Raw genomic sequence first — 22,332 nt, 5'->3', positions numbered from 1 at the left:
CTGAACCAGATTTTGTATTTTACTTGTTTATTCTTTAAAAACTGTTGTTGTTATTTATTTAATGAGCTATAGTTCTTGGCACCATTTATAATATTCACATAAATTTGCCAATTGTACAATAGAAAAGCTGTCAAAGTTTCTTAAATGTTACCCTTCAGATTTGACATGCAGTCTCTTCATGACTGCAATATGCAGGCGAGACAACACTTGGCGTTTGCCTTGTTCTTTCTAATGGACAGTGATTTTCCGCGATCGTGGAAAACGTACGGAATTCACGGAAATGGCCTTTTGAAACGGAAAGTGGCATTTCAAACGGAAAATCACGGAAAACATATTTTTCCTCAAAATACACCATACAGCAACAAAAATTACTCCAAAATCTCAACAAAATACAAATATTAAATGGCCACAAAACACAATCTCACTTCACTACAATCACGACAATCCACACATCGTGACTGCTCTTCACTCCATCACACTCGATTGTACCCCTGGCCCCGGCCCTTCCCGGCCGCGCCGACGGGGTACGGTTGATCGGCCGTATCGAAAAAATTCACATGCAGGTCGTGTGTTGCTGCCCTCTACGTTTGAAGATGTAACAGCACGATCTTGAAATCCAAAATGGCGGATAGAACGAAATCGTTGACTGCTCAAAACGATGTCCACAAAAACCCCAAATTATCAATATAATTTCATTCAACCGTAAAATAATGCGAAAAATGTGAAAGGTGAGGATGTATTCATGTTAAATGTGTTTGTCAAAATATTTTGTGTACCCGCATAGATCCGATTGGAGCGGATTCTACCGCATTGTTAGTACAGTGGCAGATACAAATTTTGACCTGCGCGAGTGTTAACTTGTGTTATTGCTACTGAATGGGTAAACGGAATCGTTAATTTTTTATGTACACAAAGTCTATGGGGAAACAGAATTTCCGTTTTCTGACATGCTGAAACGGAATTTAAGATTTACTGAAATGGAAAAGGCAATTTTTTGAAACGGAAAATCACTGTCCCTACTGTCTCAATATTTCCGAGCCAGCTTTTCTTTTTTCAACCCCTTCCTCTTCTGCCTTCAATAATTCCCTTCGTGATTTCTTTTCAGCATAGCTGCTGAAAGAAATCCAAGTAAACAATTGAGCTTCCATTTTCTATATTTTTTTACTGGATGGAGGCCTATCTATTCTAATAATCATTGTATTTTCTTTTTTTTTTATTATTCGTTCAGACAACTACTGACGGTCTTCCTAAAATAATTGATATCATTGATGCAACTGGAAGTGGCGATGTGATTACGTCAACTGTAGTGGAAGCAAGGGATGGCGAGATTACAGGATTGACAGGAAGGAAACTCAAGGTATAATTACTATTATAAAAAAATTGAGTATAATCTATAATTTTTTTTTTAACCCAGGGAGCCACTTCGGTTCTAAAACTGCTCAAATAGTGAGCCCTGCAAAGCATAGCATGTTATTTTATCCTTCTCCAGCCTAGATGGCGAGCAACAAAATGGAAGACAAAAGGGTTAATTTCTATTGATTTGTGATTACATGTTTTTATCAAATACTGTGAATTGATTTGGAAATAAAGTTTACCTAAAGTAAAAAAATGTTAAAGTCTTTGGTACATAATTTTATCAGTGTGGCAACTTCCATGTAAACTTTGATTGTGATTGGCTGCTGAGCCCTGTTACCATCATGGTAATACTAATTGCCATAATGGAAAAGTTACTGTACAGTAAAATAACTTTGTGAAACGGACCTATGATGACATAGAAATGCAGTGAATTGTATTTATTATCATTGCTATGATTAGTACTATAGTAATTATACGAATGATGCATATTTGTGAGTATGTTGTGGCGATGCAGCAAACTTTGGGATATTTACAATATGTAATAAGCATGAGGCACTTACACCGAAGGGCTTTTGCTTAAAACTGTGAATACCCTAGATTTTTTTTTTATCATCGTAGCTGTTGTCATTATTATTATCGTTCCCAAATTTCCAATCATAGTTTTGTATGTAACGTTTGAATGTCATTTTCTTATTTGTTATTCAACCAGATTCCTTCACACTGGCAAAATCCTTCAGGAAAGTTCCATATAGGAGTGAAGAATGCTTATGAGCTTTATCCTAAGGGACTCAAAGAGAGGGTTCAGGTAGGTGGAATTCATCATTTTCATGTTGAAAAAAAGGAAAATAGAACATTAATATGTTCTATTTGTAAATGATAATAATTTGTAACATTTATGAGGTACCGATTATCTAGCTGCCTATTAAATGGTGCACTATATATTACCTAGGCTGTAGATCCAGCTAGCATGCAAGGATTTTATCCTGCCGGGTACCCATTCACCTCGCCTGGGTTGAGTGCGGCACAAGGTGGGTAAATTTCTTGCTGAAGGAAACATACCATGGCTGGGATTTGAATCCACATCCCTCTGATTGAAAGACGAGAATCGTAACCACTAGACCTCGAGGCCCCAACATTATTTCAATAAATAAAATGATTTCCCCCTTATCATTCAAGTCAATTGTATATTATTTTGTGACTGTAATAATTTGATTAGGAAATCCTTAAAATTTACCATTAACTATTGCAGAATTGGTTTACAGCACACCACGTTGTGAGCCATAAAAGGACTATGAAAAGTGTTAAAAGGTAGAGGTAGAAACCACCAGTAGACCATTACTTTTTTCTATCCAGTGCGTCCCACAAAAAACGAAACCGAGATTTAGCGATGATTTATCATAACTTAATCATAAATAATATAGACAAATGACCTACCATTGTTAAGCTTAGATTATTTCTCATTCACGCATGAGTGAGCAAAAACAATTTGAAGAGGGGATACCAAACAGTCACTTGGCGGGCTGTATCTGGGTTTCAAAATGAAAACCACATTTTTAAAAAGTTCAGTATCTGCTCTTTAATATGATACCTCAATTACAGAAAATGGTCAAGTAATAACAAAGTTCTGGTTATTTGAAATAAGGCTTGAATTTCAATAATTTCATAAAATGAAGAGGTTGTACAGGCTAGCGTTAAGCCTCACTTGACACTTCGTTTTGTTGACGATCAGCCATGCATTAAGTCTTTTGTTAACCGTGCGATAGCTTCTGCGGGAAACCGGTGAAAACACGTTTATTTAATAAAATTATGGAAATACAAGCATCATTTCGAGGGAACAGAACGTTTTTACTTCTTGACCATTTTTTGTGATTAAGGTATCAAATAAAAGAGCAGATATTGAACTTGTTAGGCATGTGATTTTCTTTTTGAAATTCAGATACCCCCCGCCAAATGAGTTTTTGGTATCCTTTCTTCAAATTGTTTTTGCTCACTCATGGGTGAATGAGGAATATCAGATGAAAGAGTAGATTCTATGCTTTGCATTGGTAGGTCATTTGTCTATTTTATTATAATGATTACATTATGATAAATCATCGCTAAATCTCGGTCACTGGATCCATAGCATTTCAAGCAGCCTGTTAGGCGCACACTTGCTAAACCAACCACAATGACGGTTTCCTACCGGTACCCAATTAGCACCTGGGTGAGAGTGGCAATGTGTGGATTGACGCCTTGCCAAAGGGCGCTAGGCCATGGTGGGATTCGAACACACGACCCTCTGATTACAAGGCGAGAGTCAGAACTGCTACACCACGGTGCTTCCACGGTATGGATATTTGTAATGCGCCGGTATCCATCATAAAACAATGCTCATGACACAGTAAAGAAAAAAATAAATAAATGGAAACCTGTTAAGGAAGGGGGAAAAAAAAATCATATTTGCCTGAAAACCTGCATGGATAATCAGATTTTAATGAAGTTGTGAAGGTGGTAAGACAAGAAATATTGCGGATGTCTTTTGGATGTTTCTTCCATAGGACTGGCCCAGCATATTGAAATGATTGATTCACCATGAATTATCAGATTGTGTGGTACAGCAAGTAAGGATGAGCTAGCAGACCTAAGGTTATGAGAGGGATTGTATGGAGTTGTCAAATCATTATTTTCTTATTTTTTGATACCTGTAGAAAGACCGCAAGGAGAAGCTGTGGGACAGGTACCACAAACCTGCAATCGCCGAGGTAACGCGCAAGCTAGAAGTGTACGATGCCGCGCATCCTAACATCACCAAACAGGAGGAGAAACTTGAGAGGGATAATCTTGCCGCTATGTTGGATGTACTCAACAACGCAGATAAGAAGTACTCCGACCCCGGTCCAGTCTATGATTGTCTCGTCTTCAACGATGGCAACACGTGGAGGTATGGACGGCAGGGATGTAATTACGTGGGGCTCGGGGTGCAATGCCCAAAAGAAACATGAAAAGTTCAAAAACTGCCTTGGAAATTCCTTGGAAATAGGGTCCAATGAAATGTGTAATACAGTATAGCAAAATTTGGTTGATGAGATCAAAAAGTAGCCTGGAAAGTATCATTTATTAATTTTTCCACTGATGGAAGGGGAAATTTCTATGATCAATCACATAGCTTTGTGGAACTAAACACTGTAGATAAAAGGTACCCAGACCCCGGTATAGTCTATGGCTGTCTCGTATTCAATGATGTAAACACATGGAGGTATGAAAGGGGATTAGTGTTCTGTAACATGAAGCTTAGTGATCAATCTTACAATTGATTTTCGTGATTGATTTGTGCTTCGTGGTTAATGCAATCAGTCAAAAAAAAGTTCTATGATTGATTGCTAAGTTCTGTTATACAGAGCCCTGGTGAGCGTTTCATCTGAAAAGTTGCCAGATCTGACAACTTTCCTTGATTTTGATTGGCTGAGACACTCAGTTCCTATGGTAACTATCGGGTAAAAAAACAAGACTTGTTGGATAAAACGTTTGACAAGTCCTTTCATGAAACACTTTCCAGGATTTCATTTTATTGAACAAAAAAATAACAAATCCAAAACTGCAGGGAAAAAAAATTGCCATTGCCAATCATATGCCATGGTTTCACTAGCTTTTAACAGACGTTATTACCATGAAATTTGTATTAAAAGTGACCCAGATCTCTTAAAGATTTATCTTTTTTGATACAGAATATCCACCGACTAATAATGTTTACCAAATTTTTGACTTGTGTAAATTAACATTTGTGTAGGTCATTAACATGAAAACATCTTACTAAAACAAATTAAATTTTGTCTTTGTGTAACTTTATTCTTGCATCTCTTACAATGTATGTGATTCTTTGGTGACCTGAAAGTGGGTATTGTTTTATTTAATCTACGTTGTCTATCGGAACAAGATAAACATCATACCAAAAAATCAACTGTTTTATCCTCTTTTGGGGGGGGGGGTGTTGATGTAAAAATATTTCAATTGCCGTCTGTCTCATTTTGTAATTTTCAAGGATGAATACGAGCAACTGCTTTACTAATTGATACAACTTCAATAATAAACACATTAATTGCTGTTGTCTCTGAGAACTGTGGTCAATATATCAGTGCCCCGTCTTACAAAGAGTTGCGATAGATCCAATCAACCTCAACTATATGGAAATCCATCAACGTCATAATTTTTTTCTACTGGAAATTTGCACAATGTCCTTAGTAAAACAAAGAGAAGCACACTGAATTTTCAAGAAAACAAATGTATGAATAGACATCATAGTTAGAAAATATTTGGAACAAACAAATATAATTATGTTAATTGTTGAGGTTGTTTGCTTTCCATAGTTGTGGTTGATTGGATCAATTGCAACTCTTTGTAAGGCGGGGCCCAGCATACAGCAGTCTTCTTCTAGGGAATGGGAGGGAAGATAATTAAAGAGACATTTTAGTAACATACATTTGTAACTTTTAGATCATCAACATTACTTTGTATTGCTATTTGTTATTGTTGTTTTCTAGAGCTGTAGTTGATACCTCATCATGTGGTGATCTTGCCTCCTGTACTGTACTAGCCAACTATAAAGAAGATCATCAGATGGCAACCCTCAGCAACCTAGGTACGTTAAGCATTCTTTCACAATATTATCAGTTTGCAACAAACCAGGACCCCATCTTACAAAGAGTTGCGATTGATCCAATCAAATGTCAACTGTATGGAAATCCATCCGTATCATAATTTTTTCTACAGGAAATTTGCAAAATGTCCTTTGTAATCAAAGGAGAACACCCCAAATTGTCAAGAAATCAATGAATTTATGGATATGCATTCATATCTAGAATTTTTTTTGAACAAACATGCATTTCGTATGTTGACTTTACGATGATCCACTCAATCTCAACTGTATGGAAATCCATCCATACCATAACCTTTTCCTACAGGAAATTATCTCAATCTCCTTAGTAAGAAAAGTGAATCACACGGAATCTTCAAGAAAATGATGAATGCATGAATATACATCATATCTGGAAGATATTTTGAACAAATTTGCATTTTAGGTGTTGACATTGCTAGCTGTCCATAGTTGTGGTTGATTAGATCAATCGCAACTCTTTGTAAGACTGGACTATTGTATATCTGCGATGTTGATTTCATCAATATTTCTAGGTGAATTTACTCCAAATGTTGACATGAAAATGAAGAAAAATTATACATTTATTGAGAATAACACCTTAACAATATTCCTGTACAATCAGGAATTATTTCAGACTTTTCTTGACTAATATTGTCTTTGACATGATGCTTGACAAGGTGCGATATAGACTTCGAAAAAAAAATGAGAGTATTGTATTAAAAAAAAAAGAAAAATCTTTGTAAAGACGCGCAAGTGTTAAGTGCAAGCGTATTTGAATTTAATAAATTGACGCTATCTCACTCCTTTGCCTCACCTACTGGTGGAATGGATTGAGTGAGATGAGAGAGCTATAAAAGCGTGTTTCTCATTGGATATTGATTGAAAAAATAGTTGTGTCTTACAGGGATAAAATGAAGATAAAATTGTTCTCAGAATACCAATTTAGAGAGATTTTAAGGGTATTTTATCTCACTGATTTTAATGGAGATAAAATGTTTTATTTCATCTGAGATAAAATGGATCTCAGAATACCACCCCGGGGCCCGTTGCATAAAACTTTTTACCTGAGAAAACTCAGGTTGTTTTTACCGGAGTTTTTGCCCTGTGTTAAATTCAATGGCAGAAATCAGCCTAACCTTAGTTTTCAGTTTTTACCAGAGTTTTCTCAGGTAAAAAGTTTTATGCAACAGGCCCCAGGCCATTGGAATTTAAGCCCTGATGTGCTCCCCTTTGTTTAATTCCAAGATATGCTGAACTACTCTGTAAACATCTACGACGATGGTAACATCCTGAGTATAGTCACCAATGCTGGTTCCCATGGGACCCACGTAGCTGGTATTGCAGCAGCTCACTTCGCCGACAACCCCGAGAAGAACGGCGTCGCCCCCGGTGCTCAGATTGTAGCCGTAAAGATAGGAGATTCGCGTCTTGGTTCTATGGAGACTGGTAGTGCGCTGGTTCGAGCGGTAAGTCAAGCTTGTAGTTATGTCAGTCAGTCAATCAATCAATCAATCTCAAGTCATTCAATCAGTTGTAAAGGTACCAATTCATGTCTAGGTACTATGGAGACTGGTTGTGCCTAAATCAGAATAATCAGTAGTCTTGTCAATCATTTACGCTAGGAACGGAAGAGTTGCTGAACGCACGAAACACTCGCTCATTCAATTAGGTAATCAATCAGCCAGTATACTTTTGCGTGATAAGAAGCCAATGCTCTATTCGTATAAAATTAGGGGAAAAATCCTGATGTAGTCGTCCACCTGTAATCCTCCGTCAGTTACCTTTGTGTCATAGTGATTCAGTTCACTTTTCACCTCCCAGGCACAGGTGATGCCAAAACAAATGAAAATGATAATGATAATCAACGAAGTCCTAATTTGCTCTTTTCCAAAGTCTTCCTGTGTTTCTCTTCACATTCCTATAGATGATTGCTGTCATAGAGCATAAAGTTGACCTTGTCAATTTCAGTTACGGAGAGGCAGCTCATTGGCCGAATGGAGGGTAAGTTATCACAAGAAACTTGCAATCAATTGTAAGTCAATCACAATATGGGCAATTGATTGCAAATATGTACTTCAACGGCTGGTCCACTTCCTGCAAAAAGTAGTAAAAATTATCTTGCTCTAGTTACAATTGATCTATCACTTGTAAGTTTGCTTCAGAAATTTGCAATTGATTGCAAATATTTTCTTGCAAGACCCCCTCAGATTATAAGTTCATTAGAGTTAAATTTTACAATATTTGCAATGACCAGTTACAACACAGAAAAAATACAGTTCTTCCAATTACTTCTTAAAAACTCTGAAAAGGAGGATTGAGATATTCCTTGGCCCTGTCCTATAATAATAATAATAGTCAGTTCTTGTATAGCGCATAATACATTATGAATAACGTCTCTATGTGCTTCCAAAGGACTTGGATATTATTACCCCGGCTTTAGCTGGGCTACCTAGGCGCTCAAGCATTCAAGGAATTTTTTCCTACCAGGTACCCATTCACCTCACCTGGGTTGAGTGCAGCACAATGTGGATAAATTTCTTGCTGAAGGAAATTATGCCATGGCTGGGATTCGAACCCAAAACCCTCTGTTTCAAAGTCAGAAGACTAATCCACTGGGCCACAACGCTCCACTTATACTAATACTGAATTGTCTCTGTATCTATCACAAATATGGAAAGCCAGCAATGCCAACATCTAGAATGCAAAGTGTTTTCTATATATGGTTTACTCCATTGACTTGGTAAATCAGTGTGCTCCTGTGTTTTCAAAGGCAGGGTTCCTAGCCCATTGGGGAAATCATGGAAAATTATTTTACTTTTTTCCAGTCAGGGAAAATCAGGGAATTTGATAAAAAATACCTCAAATCAGGGGAAAATGCCTTCAATGAGGGAAAACTCAGGGAATTTTGATCAGCCCAAAAGTCGAAAGCGCGCATGGTAATCAGTCAGACTGTTATATTTTGTTGCATATCAAAACAACATCCATTAAATGACAGGTAATGGGGTATGGTGGATGGCTGTATGGGGAGAAGGGAGGCCATTACATGCCTGTGTAATACATTGTAGTACTTTAGTTTTGCATTATTGTTTTTATACTGAAAATACATGTAATTCACTGCAACAACTTAGAAAACATGAGAAACTGGGAGTGGGTTTAAATAATTATCGGGGAACTTTTAAACTTCATCAGGGAAAAATCAGGGAATTTTGTTTTCTTGAAAAGCTAGGAACCCTGAAAGGTATGTTGGTTACATTTGCTTGTTGCTTGGACAACTCATAATGCAAGTTATAACTCTCATAATACTAATTGTTTGGGGTTAAGTGGTGTTACGACTTTGTAAATTAAAACATAAGATCTAAATGAAATTGTAACAGTACATTCACTTGAAAATGCTATTTATTGACATTCAGACTTGTTTCATACAGTATTGCACTTGAGAAACACAGCCACAGGAGCGTTCATGTTAACAAGTTTGTTGGCACAAAGTATGAATATCACTTTAAAAGCTATACATGTGAAACGCTATTGCATTATTTGCGGGGCGCCGTGGTCTAGTGGTTATGTCTTTCGTCTTTCAATCAGAGGGACCTGGGTTAAAATCCTAGCCATGGCGTGTTTTCGTCCAGCAAGAAATTTACCCACATTGTGCTGCACTCAACCAAGGTGAAGTGAATGGGTACCAAGCAGGATTAATTCCTTGAATACTCTGAGTGATGAAAGGCAGCTCCAGCTAAAGCCAGGGTAATAATAATATAAATAATAACAATGTGCCTCGGAATAGATTATTTCCAGAGAGATGGTGCTATATAAAAGCCTATTATTATTATCACACTTTTTAGGTGGGAGGCTTCAAAATTGTTGAGTGCATATAACATGATAAAAATGATTCTTACACAAAACATCAAATTTGTGGGATGATGCTGAAGATTTGTGAATTCAACATTTTTAATAGAGATTACCTTTTTTCTGTTTTTGTTCTGTAGACGAGTATGTGATGTGATATCAGAAGCAGTCAACAACCATGGTATTATATTTGTCTCCTCCGCTGGTAATAATGGACCAGCGTTATCTACCGTAGGTTGTCCGGGAGGTACCACTTCAAGTATTATAGGTGAGGTTGCTATATCATCAGTCCTCTCACAAACCTGTCTTCTCGCGTTCATAGTTTATTTTTTTCCACAGAAATTACATTGGACATTTTCCCTTTTGATTATTGTTTGATAACAGTACATTTTCAAGTACTATGACAACAAAAGAGAGATGTTTTGCTGTCAACTTGCCCCATCAAAAAAATCATATTTAGATTATTGCACCATTTAAAAATAATACAATGAAATCCTTGCAAGTAATGAATGGAGTATTTATTTTATGTTGGATTGATTATCTGAAAATTTCAGTCCAGTCCATGCTTTGGAATAGGTTTTATATCAAGTAGAAAACCCTACACAGATATTTTATTGTGATTCGGCACCCAATCAAAGTACATTTTCAAGTGTAATCGCAAACATTATTATGTAAAACACATTTTAATTTCATATCCTCCACATCAGAATTGTTATCAGGCATACACACATTCATATAATCTAGTAATGAATTGTAATAGTCATAGTCACATTTCAAGGACACAAAACATACTCATAACAGATACAGAGCTTCCAAGTCTCCCGGATCCTGCGGGAGAATACCGGATTGCGATCCAATCTCCCGTTCTCCCGACCCCATGCCAAAATCTCCCGGATAATCAGGATTTTTAGCTGTTAAATTGTAAAATTCATACAAACGACTGTTTAACGAGTCTAGCATGTTCAACTCCCTAACACCCACGTGGAACCTCCTTATTACATTTTCATTTTACCCAGTAACTTCTACCAGTTTTTGTATAATCGTACATTGATTTCCCATGTAAATGAAGATAATTTTACTGAACGACTGGTGAAGTAGTCTAACAAGCCATTTTATTTCCGGGTTCTGCAATGTGTGTGATGAAAACTCTTCAGCGGTACTCCATGCACATGGCCCCCGATACGCCCCGGCATGGCTCCAGCCGGTCGCGCTGCGCCAGGAAGCTCCGAGAAGGAAAGTTCACGAGCACTGCGAGGCATTTTTCGTAAGCTTGCGTGCGCCTTATTTGAGCTGAAACTGTGGATCAACGATGGGATTAACAAGTGGATTACTTTTACACCTCGACTTTCAGTTTCAGGAATAATTTTATTGACAATCCTGAAGAATTAGAAGCAAAGTGGAGATTTTTTCGCCTACTTTCACTTGGGTTGATCGGATTCGAACATTTTCTCTTTTGTGAGTGAGCTAGCCTGGCACTGGCTGGCTGAGCTGTGCGAAGCACGCCCCGTCCCGATTCATCCACACTACAATCGCATCGCCAGTGACCATGGAGATCATGGAGATGGAGTCATCCATGACCAAGACGACAAAATACTTGTCGAAGTAATACAAGTATATAGATAATTTTCAAGCAGAATGGGACTGTGTGACAATTTTCACAGGAATCCCTCAGAGACTTTAAACAGTCCACATATAAAGCTCATTTACCATGTTTACCACGGCACTACTGCAGCCCCTTCCCCCTCTGGCCAATTAAAGGTATTTTCATGTTGAATGCATTCTTTTATGAATTATTTTAAAAATCTACTGTATTGCCTGAAGTGTGTATTTTAGTCAATGACAATTCATGAATTCTCTCTAATGTGCATTTAATCTATCGGAAATTTTTTTGATGGTTTAGACAGCTGTCGGTTACTATCAAATGTTGTTTCTTAATGTGTTTTGCTACCCAAAACTCCCATCCGTGGGACAACGTTCCGCCGCTCCCTCACAAAATCATACCTCCGCGAAATCTACTGGATTCTATCATCCCAATGTTGGCAGCTCTGCAGATACAGCGGACAAGCAAAATATCGGGGTGGTTCCATTCGTTTTCATCCGCTCCAGACAATGGACAAAATGGGCGAACAATGAGATCACAGTGGACGGATGCTCGATGGATACAGAGCGTATGACACACATATGCAAAGAGTACACAACGGATACATAATGTTTTCCAACGGATGGCAAGATTCTTTAACGTTTTACCTCTCTGCATCCGTAAGTGCAGAGGGACCAAGCCTTCAAGCGATTGGGTTACAAAATACAGAGTAACATAAACATAAGCCTTCAGAAAATAAAAATAAACTGAGATTATGATGTATGCAATGTTTTTCTATGCCCAGGCATCTTGACTGGATGCACCCACTAACTCTGTGATGTATGTTGATTTTGAGTGAATTTATGGTTGTTAGATTGTATATCTACCCCAGAATCAGTTAGTCAAAGTTCAGAAATTTCAAAATGCTGCCACTCACATTGTTTCTCTATCCACCAGGGGCACTCACATTACTCCTATTTTAAGATCCTTACATTGGCTCCCTGTAAAACAACGTATTATGTTCAAGATTTTGTTGTTAACTTTCCACTGTGTCTATGGCTCTTCTCCCCAGTCCCTCATTTCACTGATCAAAAGTTATACCCCTTCAAGATCCTTACGTTCCTCCTCTTCCAGTTCTCTCGTTACCCGCAAAGTTTCAAAAACCTGGGAGAGAGATCATTTGTTTACTCATCCTCCAAGTTATGGAATAGCCTCATTGGAAACATTAAACAGTGCTTGACCTCTGAAACTTTCATACAATACCTCAAAACATTTCTCTTCAATTCTTCGTAATTTCCTTTAAATTTTTTTTTTTAAGCGCCTTGAGCACTCTACAGAGTGGATTTAGCACGATATAAGTCTAATTATTATTATTATTTCATGGTGATTTATATGAGATAATTATAATTGTTTATGTTTACTCTGTTTATGTGAAGGTGTTGGAGCCTATGTGTCGCCTGAAATGTCGGCAGCTGAATACTCACTCAGGGAGAAGCTTCCAGGGATGCCCTATACATGGTCGTCAAGAGGACCAACGTAAGTCATCTCATTATTGAAAAAAATAATGACCTTTAACTCACCATAGAATAATATCTTTGAATCCGTTAAGTTGTTTAAAGGGGAATGAAACCTGTGGAACATTGTGTGGAAAGAGAAAAATCAAAGAATAAGATAAAAAAAAGTTTGAGAAAAATCGGACAAATAATGAGAAAGTTATGAGCATTTGAATACTGCAATCACTTATGCTATGGAGATCCTCCAATTGGCAATGCGACAAAGATGTGTGATGTCACATGTGAACAACTTTCCCTGTGAGGGACTATAAAATACCCCTAAAATGCCCCTTTTTGCTCATTCTTATAGTGATACAAACTCTTTATCCATAATGAATTCTTTAAAAATCTGTATTACATGCCCTCTTATAGAAAGAATACACGATCTACTGATAAATGTGATAAAAGACGCAGTTTAAGTGAAATATATAGAAAAGTAATGGGAAAGTTGTTCACAAGTGACATCACACATCTTTGTCGCATTGCCAACTGGAGGATCTACATTATGATAATGATCTAAACTTCAAATGCTCATAACTTATAACTTATAATTTATTCAATTTTTCTCAAACTTTTGTTGATCTGTTTCTTATATTTTAGTGTTTTCACACAGGCTATCTTGTTTCAAAGGTTTCATTTTCCTTTAAGTTGTTCTGTTAAGTTTTTCACTGCTGTGTTGGCTCAGCTTGTGCCTCACAACCAGGATAAAGTGTTTTTTTGTTTAAGATTTAAGAGTAACTTTTGTTAAGAGACTTGATAAATCATTTTCATTATTTAAAAAAAAATAACCCTCCAAAAATATTCATGAATTATCCAATCAAGTTAACTTTTATTCTTGCAACATTTCAATTTTAGTACTAATAAAACAGTGATGGACCTCTGATCAAATCTAATTCTTTTTTTGATATTCCAGTGTGGATGGTTCATTAGGGGTGAGCATATGTGCCCCTGGGGGCGCTATAACGTCAGTACCTAATTGGACATTACGAGGTACTCAGCTCATGAACGGTACTTCAATGTCATCACCAAATGCTTGCGGAGGAATAGGTATGCACTGAAAATGTTATTTTCACAGTAGGAACTTTACATTCTTTGTAAGGGTTAAATCAGAGATGAATGGGAAATATAGTACAAAATGTGACATCATTAATTTTAGCACTGGTTTTTAAACTGCGAAAAACCTTGAGGGGGCTGCACTATTTTGCGAAAACAATGTGAGAAAGCAATGCAAGTGAGTCCCAAGAATAATTTTGTGTCGATAAGGAATTCATTATCTTGTAGATATTGCGCGTTGACATATCAAATTTGTGTAATGATTTTAAACCACAATGTTTATATTTTTTTTGATAAATCTCATCTGTCTGTGACAGTGAATATTTGAGGAATTTTATTTAATGTCCAAACATGCTACATGCAATTAAATTTAACTTTCATTGGGCATCTTTGGCGGTGGCCTTCGAATTAAAACAGGATAGGGTGCAACACATCTCATTTTATAGGCCTTCAAACTTTCAAAATTTGTCAAATATCCATCTGTGATAAACTGACCAGCCAGCCCCTAACCAACAATAATTTGCAAAGGAAGATTATCTTTAAAAGTAGCAAAAAATAGTAATTTTGTCTTTCAATACTTGGAAAACTAGCTAATTTGAAAGAGCAATTCTTGTTTATACTGTCCAAAATTAAAGTTGTAAAGTTGAGTAGAAAACAAGATACAAGAGTGTCTTTGACACAAGTTTTTGAGGACTGCTTGGAAGTTTCATTGAGATTGCACAGTGTGCACATCTAATGCTTGAATGAACACAAACTTGTTTTCTCCTTATTTTTTGAAGCCCTCACTTACCGTAGTTCCTTCTGCATTCAATCAAGTATTTGTGTGGGTTATTGTTGATCAAGTTTGACAAGTTATATTCAATTAAATTCAATTCTATATTATATATACTGTATCATTTTAAAATTTAGGATGTACTTTTTCAAACTCAATCAAATTCTCATAATTCATTTTGGGCAACGTATTGTGCAGACCTGCCAACCAGTACGTTTTAGCCGTATTTAGTACGTTTTTGCATCCAAAATACGGCAGTACGTTTTTTTTTTTTTTTATAACTAAATCGTAATTTATTGAGAAAAATAATCTCTATATGTCTCTATTTCATAAAACGTGCACAAATGTGGTTATTAGATCAATGTAATTTCAGGTAACTTGTTTTTTTTCAATCATTTTGTTCAAACCATGGTGAAGATATACACATGTTTTAATGTTGTTTTTTTTCATCTGCAAGAGCAGTGCGCATTTTAGCTTGCATGCAGCTTGAGTGCCGCGATGAGCGAGTGCGCCAAGCATTTTATTATGAAATACACTTTTTTGGGGAAAAATACAGTTTTTTTTATCACAGAATACAGTTTTTCATTCCCAGAGGTTGGCAGGTCTGGGGAGCGTTTCATGAAAGGACTTGTCAGACGTTTTATCAGACAACTCCCATTTTATCCGACAGTTACCATAGTAACAGTGCTTCTCAGCCAATCAAAATCCAGAAAAGTTGTCAGATCTGACAACTTGTCGGACAAAAATGTTGATGAAACGCCCCGCAGATTGTGGGGTGGCTGGTCACATCTAATCAGTCTCACAAGAAGATTTGTCTTGCTTTCGAAGATTTTTCAGCTTGCGCGTTTGATTAGTACTTCATCCCAAGATCATGACACTTTGTAACATTTGGTAGCCCTGTGTCTAATGTGCGAGTATGACAAGGTTTTGTGTCTTCTTCCTCGTCAGGTCTAATTCTTAGTGGTTTGAAGAAGGAAAATATACACTACACACCCCACAGTGTCAGAAGAGCGGTTGAATGTACTGCACAGAGCTTGGACAATGTAGAACGCTTCTCACAAGGCTATGGCCTCCTGCAGGTAAGTATTTTGATATTGTTCATTCATGAAAGTATCCATATACAGGATAACATGCTCAGTACACTGTTAAACGACAAATATTTAATGGAGTAGCCCATGTCATTTTGTGAAAATATGGAAAAATCAATAATGTTGATATATCCTGTTATCCTGTCCATGGAGCGTTGTGGCCCAGTAGAATAGTCTCCGGACTTTGAAACAGAGGGTCGTGGGTTCAAATCCAATTCATGGCGTAATTTCCTTCAGCAAGAAATTTATCCACAGTGTGCTGCACTCGACCCAGGTGAGGTGAATGGGTACCCGGTAGGATTTATTCCTTGAACACTTCAGCACCTATTAATATGGTGACTCAGCTACAGCCCGGGTAATAATATGTTTCCATGTATTGAAGTGCAGTTGAGCATATGCACATAGTAACTGCGCTATATAAATGGACATTATTATTATTTTAACACTAAATGACCAAAATATTGTTGATTATGAAAAGCCAGCCACTAGTTATTGACCAAATATTCTGCCCTCTATTGCTTTAAACCAACTCAGAACTTCTTAAGTTGGTACGCAAATGCCAGCTTTTATGGACAAGAACCAAGTAAAATCCTTCTTTCATTTCTCCCTTCCTGCTCTCACAGAATTGCAGCCTTTAATAAAAGTATGTAATGAATTTTCAGACCTTGTGATATTTCGTGTTATCGGCAATATTTTGCCGGCGATAATCGACTAACATTTAAAAAATATCAACCAGCACTAGTACAATAATATTGAAATACCTGATAAATTTAGTCTTCAAGAAAGTAACCTCTCTGGTGGGTGTTTCATAAAGCAGTTCTCTAAGTTACCCATGACTTCACGCACGACTGGAACATGTTTTCAGGAGATAAGTCAGCTACATAGGGATTATTAAACTCAAGAAAGTATCACCGGTCATGTGTAACATTTTTTGTAACTTGCGAACAGCTTTATGAAACGCCTACCTGTTTGAACGAATCACGAACCTATCTATTATGTATTTTACCTTCCAGGTTGTCAAAGCATTTGAGTTTCTTCAGACATACCAAGACTGTCCCAGTCGCAATGTGAAGTTCAATGTCTCGTTCGAAGGGGGGCGTGGCATTTACCTCAGGGAAAACAACAAAACTCGGGAATGCAATGTATCTATTGAACCAGAGTTTGTGGAGAGTACAGGTAAGGAGCCATCTGATGACAGTGTATTCCTAAAGACACTACTGTAGCTTTGTCATTTTGGCAACTACCATGGTAACAGGGCTCAGCAGCCAATCACGATCAAGGTTACCATGATAGTTACCATAATAACGAAGTTAGAATACGTGTAAGTCTTCATGACACCGGGCCCCTTATCTGTGTACGAGTTAGATATTATTGTTTCTGACATATTTATAGAGAATGTAATCTGTTTCAAAGATCCAAATATCAAACCCCATACCTATGGGATAATTCTTACCTTTTAGGTATGAATTAAGTTATAAGTAATGACCACGGATGAATTTAAGCAGAATCCAACAAAATATCACTCACATGGGGTATAGCAATAGCTCAGTCAGTAGAGCGGGGGTTTCGTATTCCGGTGACCCGGGTTCGATTCCCAATGGATGCACTGGCGCCCTTTGGTATTTAAAGGCATTTAAATTCTCATTACCAGGTCATTTGGAGAGGATTTTAAGCCGTCGGTCCTCTGGTTGCTTACTTACAAGCATTCATGCTTTCTTAGCAATCAGGTTCAAAATCACTACCAATCACTAAATCAAATTTTGTGCCAAATGATTCTGTTAGTTATTTACTGAGGGCCCCTTTCTTAAAGATCTGTCTATCACTGTAACTATGAGAACTTTGCCATTATGGTAACTATCATGGAAACTTTGATCGTGATCTTCACATACATGAAGCACTTGCCATAGATGCTGAAAAACTGGGTGTTATGGCATACGCCTTTAATCCAAACTATGTAGGGACATTACAAAGTGATACAGAGGTTCGAGGTTCAAGCCCTGGTTACGTCTTTCGCATGGTGACGTTAAAGGGCAGACCCAGACAAAAATAATCATATCTGATTGACCTGATTGATTCTCTGACAAAACTCAATCTCACACACACACACACAGCTCATATCTCTGGGTCCATCCCCCCCCCCCCCCCCGGCGTACCTTTTGCACTAAAAATTATTCTCTAGATTTGAACAATTTCTTTGCAGATCCTGCAGAAAAGATTGCCTTCAATCTTCACATAGCACTAGCCGTAGAAGCTCCCTGGGTCCATGCCCCGGCACACCTTGTCCTCATGAACACCTCAAGGTCCGTCTCTATCAAGGTCGATCCTCAAGGACTTCCAGAGGGAGCGCACTACACTGAGGTGAGTGTTGATAGACATTAAAGCGGGAGAGAACTGACCAACGATGTGTGTTGTCTCTCATTGACTGTGTTATAAATCACTAGTCTTCAATTATACCTTTTGGGATAACTATAAATTATAGAGAATAAATTAGCCTATAATTCTGTTTGTGCAGAGAAACTAAAATGTTTTGCTACTTGGTAACATTACTACGGTATGAGTGTATTGAGTAGTGAGTGTGTTAATATTCAAGTGGGCCTATATTACAAGACTACATTGCTCAGAAAGTTGCATTATGGGTAATTAACATGGCATGATTTGAGTGGTTGAGGACTTAAGGTTGGGCTGTTACGACTTCTGGTTTGTAGGCCCTTTAATCTATTGTCTACTGAATTCCATAATTTCCAAAGGCCAGACCTGCTTACCAGTATGATATCATTTGTATCACCTGCATAGCTGAGCGAGACATTAGACACCACTTTTCCAATGGCGAAGGCAATGGCTGTAGCGTTATCAAAATTGAAATCTTAAGGCGATATATTAAATTGTATACTCAAGTATAGTATAGTAAGGCTTAATTTTTAGTATGAATAATGTAGAATAATATTGTAATATAACAAAACTCCAATTAATGATTGCTCAATTTCTTTTGTGATAAACAATTCATTTGTGAAGCGCATATCGATCATGAATACTATGCGCTATATTAGTACCATACGATGATGACGATGATGATAATGATGATGGTGATGATGATGATCATTGTTATTATCATTTCGATTTTGATTATCATTATTACTTATCATATTATTTTGTGATTAAGGTGTGCGGTTATGACCTGAATGAACCTGCTAAAGGACCACTCTTCAGAATACCGGTGACCGTCATCGTACCTCAAGATCTCAACGGTCAGATCGATGTAGAATGGAACGACAAGGAATTCAAATCCGGTCAGATCAGGAGACACTTTGTCAGGATACCTCAGGGGGCAACATGGGCAGGTAAGAATCACTACACAATTTGCGCGTTTCATTATGCATGTGGTGCCAACGTTCATCATTTATTAGAGGCTTTCTTAACCTTGTAGCAGCCTGTTGCATAAAACTTTTTACCTGAGAAAACTCCGGTGAAAACTGAAAAATAAGGTTTGTCTGATTTCTGCCATTGACTTAAACACAGGGCAAAACCTCAGGTAAAAAATACCTGAGTTTTCTCAGGTAAAAAGTTTTATGCAACAGGCCCCAGGTCAACAACTTATTCCTCTAAGCATTTTGAGTGAATTACCCCTAGCATCAAGAATTTCTTCAGAATTAGTTAAGAATTCACTCGGCTGTATAAAGCCCAATATTTCTTGATTGTAGGAGAAAATATCCACCTTTTTATTGCTCTTTGAAAATACATCTTATGTTTTTCAGAGATCAGTATAACATCATTAGAAAGAGAGCAGTCATCACGTTTTGTGCTACACACCATACAGCTGCAGCCTCAGACAGCCTACAGGAACAATGAGTTCTACAAGTTCCTTTCGCTTCAAGAACAATGCGAGGTCCAACACTCGTTCGCAGTTCATGGGGGGCAGATCATGGAATTCACCATAGCAAAGTGGTGGGCCAGCTTAGGGAGGTCAAGGGTCAAGTATAGTCTATCGTTCCACGGCCTGCAGCCTTCACAAAAGACTGTGCAAATGGTAAGTCTCTTTGATTTTTTTTTTTTTAATTAGTGGTAGTGATTCGTGCAAACATTTAGAAGTTGTTGAATTTTTTCGTCAATGAATATTAATCTGATTGAGAACCTTGAAAGGACCTCTGTTTTTATTATTTGAAAGTGTTTTGAAATGTTAGTATATTTCATGTAAAAAACTGTCAAATCAAACAAAACTAGAAATTGTCAATGATTGTAAAGTTGCAATGTCAAAGGCTGTATTCTGAAGTCTACTTACCTTAGGCTAGATCCAACTCAGTGCTGAAATTATGAGAAGCTGAAAATGTCAACATTTTGTTTAGTGTGTTCTTTCTCCTTTCTTTAATGGTGAAGAAAGCTATTTTTGCTTATTATTTTCAGACAGTTATAAATGATTTCAGCACCTGATGTGCTGACAAATTAAACATGTAAGATAGAAATTTGTGTCACAATTGGCTATCCATAAATAAACCACACCTATTAAACTCACAATATGGGCATTGGTTTTAAACCCTCATCATGAGTCAATAATTGTGGATTGTATGTCTTTGACAGCATGCAGCGAATGGAGTCCGGAGGTTGTATGTGAAGTCAACCCTCAGGGTACAAGAACTCTGTCCATCCATATCAATTAAGAACTGTGTGCAACCACTTAGGTAAGTACCTGTAAGCAGACCTGCCAACCAGTACAAAATCATCTCTATATGTCTCTATTTCATAAAACTTACACAAATATGGTTATTAGATCAATGTAATTTCAGGTAACTTGTTTTTTTGTTTTCAATCATTTTGTTGAAACCAGGGTGAGATATGCACATCTTTAAATGTTTTTGTTTTTTTTCATCTGAAAGAGCAGTGCACATTTTAGCTTGCATGCAGCTTGAGCCCCGCGATGAGCGAGTGCGCCACGCATTTTATTATAAAATACACTTTTGGGGGGGAAAATGCACTTTTTTTTATCACAGAATACAATTTTTCATTCTCAGAGGTTGGCAGGTCTGGGAAAGGGAGAATTGGGAAGCAATTCACAAAACATTTTGTCATTGATCATCACTGACTAAGTTGCTCTCAGCCAATGGAATCGAAGGATTTGTAGTAGTTTTTAGTAATAGTCAAAATCACAGGCTACTTGTTTCGTGAAATGTGCCCCAGAAATTACTTTGAATACTGCATTTGTGTTATGAATATATAGAAATTGTCCTGAAATCAGTAGTGAAAATAGAAGTGCATGTATGTATCTTTCTTTATGTTTGACAATGTTCTGTCATAATGATGATAGGAATAATATAAAAATCAATTCAAAGACCATGGTCAGAGTACAGGAACTCTGTGGGCATGATTAATCAGTCTCATGCCAAACTTTTTGCCCCCAAAATGACATATAATTGTCATTTTTTGACAATGCTGAATTTTTCCGAGGTGTGCTTTGTAACCATGGGCGGCGCAAGGGTATTTTGATGGTTCCATGACATTTGCTCCGCCGAAATTGGCTCCGATGGAATATCTGGTTAAGCCAAACATAAAAGCTAACCTCCAAACCTAAATAAACCCCGATCCTAATCCTTTCATTATTCTGAACCAAAACCTCTCTATTACAATCCTAGCCCTATGCCCTCTGAAATGATAAGACAGGAGCAAATGTCGCAGGAGCATATGTCGTGTCACCATTTTGAGGGGGAGGGGATGATCCTAAGCATTGATCATTTTGTTCTCAATTGAATTATACAGGTAGTATAGATTTACACAGCCCATGCCTCTCTATTTGATACTATTCCTTCTTCTCTCCCCTACCCCAACCATCCCCCCCCCCCCTTTGGTATGCCCCTGTCCTGATTGTATCTTTTGGTCATTTTATAATTACAGACCGAATGAATGTGAACTACGTCCTCTTGGCTCGCGGGATGTCTTACCAAAAGGCAGGCAAATCTATGAACTCATATTGACCTACAACTTCCATCAAGTAAGTCATTTCATTCAAGAGCGGTTTGTTGTAACTTTTTTTTCCATTTTGAATGCCAGGATTTACAGATTTTATGTATGGACTGTTACAACTTATTGCCTATGGGTGGTATTCTGGAGTGCCAGTTGTCAACTTATTCACCAATTAATAATTATTCTTGTACTGCTGCAAAAAGTTGTCAAAAAAAATAATTGAATTTTATAATGGGAAGAATTGGAAAATACAAAAATAATGCAACTTATAATGGATATATTGGTACATTATAATTGCCACAAATATGAAGAAATATTATTGATTTGGAATCCAGTGAGTATAAATTAAGTGTTGCTAGGTCAGGAAATTATCTGTTAAGTTTCTAGTGAGTGGGTCTTAGATTTTGGTACAAATGACCTTAATCTGTGCATGCTCAGAATGTAATGCCTTATTGTGTTGTGGGGGTTTCTTGGTCTAGTGATTATGACTCGTATTCCAATCTGAGGGG

The 22,332-nt window shown here is 37.3% G+C and overlaps 1 protein-coding gene across 1 annotated transcript in view; it reads left to right on the top strand.

The window, feature by feature from the left end:
- Positions 1–977: 977 nt before the first annotated feature.
- The window catches only part of LOC129278991 (tripeptidyl-peptidase 2-like), a 35,300-nt gene continuing 13,945 nt past the window's right edge, over positions 978–22,332 (top strand). Inside the window, exons 1-17 of the mRNA XM_064111576.1 lie at positions 978–986; positions 1,229–1,357; positions 2,066–2,161; positions 4,044–4,276; positions 5,874–5,971; positions 7,232–7,452; positions 7,911–7,987; positions 9,970–10,097; positions 12,845–12,944; positions 13,875–14,008; positions 15,735–15,865; positions 16,888–17,050; positions 18,075–18,232; positions 19,035–19,212; positions 19,627–19,898; positions 20,447–20,547; positions 21,755–21,851. Of these exons, the coding sequence (XP_063967646.1) occupies positions 978–986; positions 1,229–1,357; positions 2,066–2,161; positions 4,044–4,276; positions 5,874–5,971; positions 7,232–7,452; positions 7,911–7,987; positions 9,970–10,097; positions 12,845–12,944; positions 13,875–14,008; positions 15,735–15,865; positions 16,888–17,050; positions 18,075–18,232; positions 19,035–19,212; positions 19,627–19,898; positions 20,447–20,547; positions 21,755–21,851 (2,325 nt within the window). The remainder of the gene's footprint in view (positions 987–1,228; positions 1,358–2,065; positions 2,162–4,043; positions 4,277–5,873; positions 5,972–7,231; positions 7,453–7,910; positions 7,988–9,969; positions 10,098–12,844; positions 12,945–13,874; positions 14,009–15,734; positions 15,866–16,887; positions 17,051–18,074; positions 18,233–19,034; positions 19,213–19,626; positions 19,899–20,446; positions 20,548–21,754; positions 21,852–22,332) is intronic.

The sequence above is a fragment of the Lytechinus pictus genome, chromosome 16 (assembly GCF_037042905.1).
Source record: "Lytechinus pictus isolate F3 Inbred chromosome 16, Lp3.0, whole genome shotgun sequence".
Lineage (NCBI taxonomy): Eukaryota > Metazoa > Echinodermata > Echinoidea > Temnopleuroida > Toxopneustidae > Lytechinus > Lytechinus pictus.
This window is presented reverse-complemented; position numbering and strand designations above follow the sequence as displayed.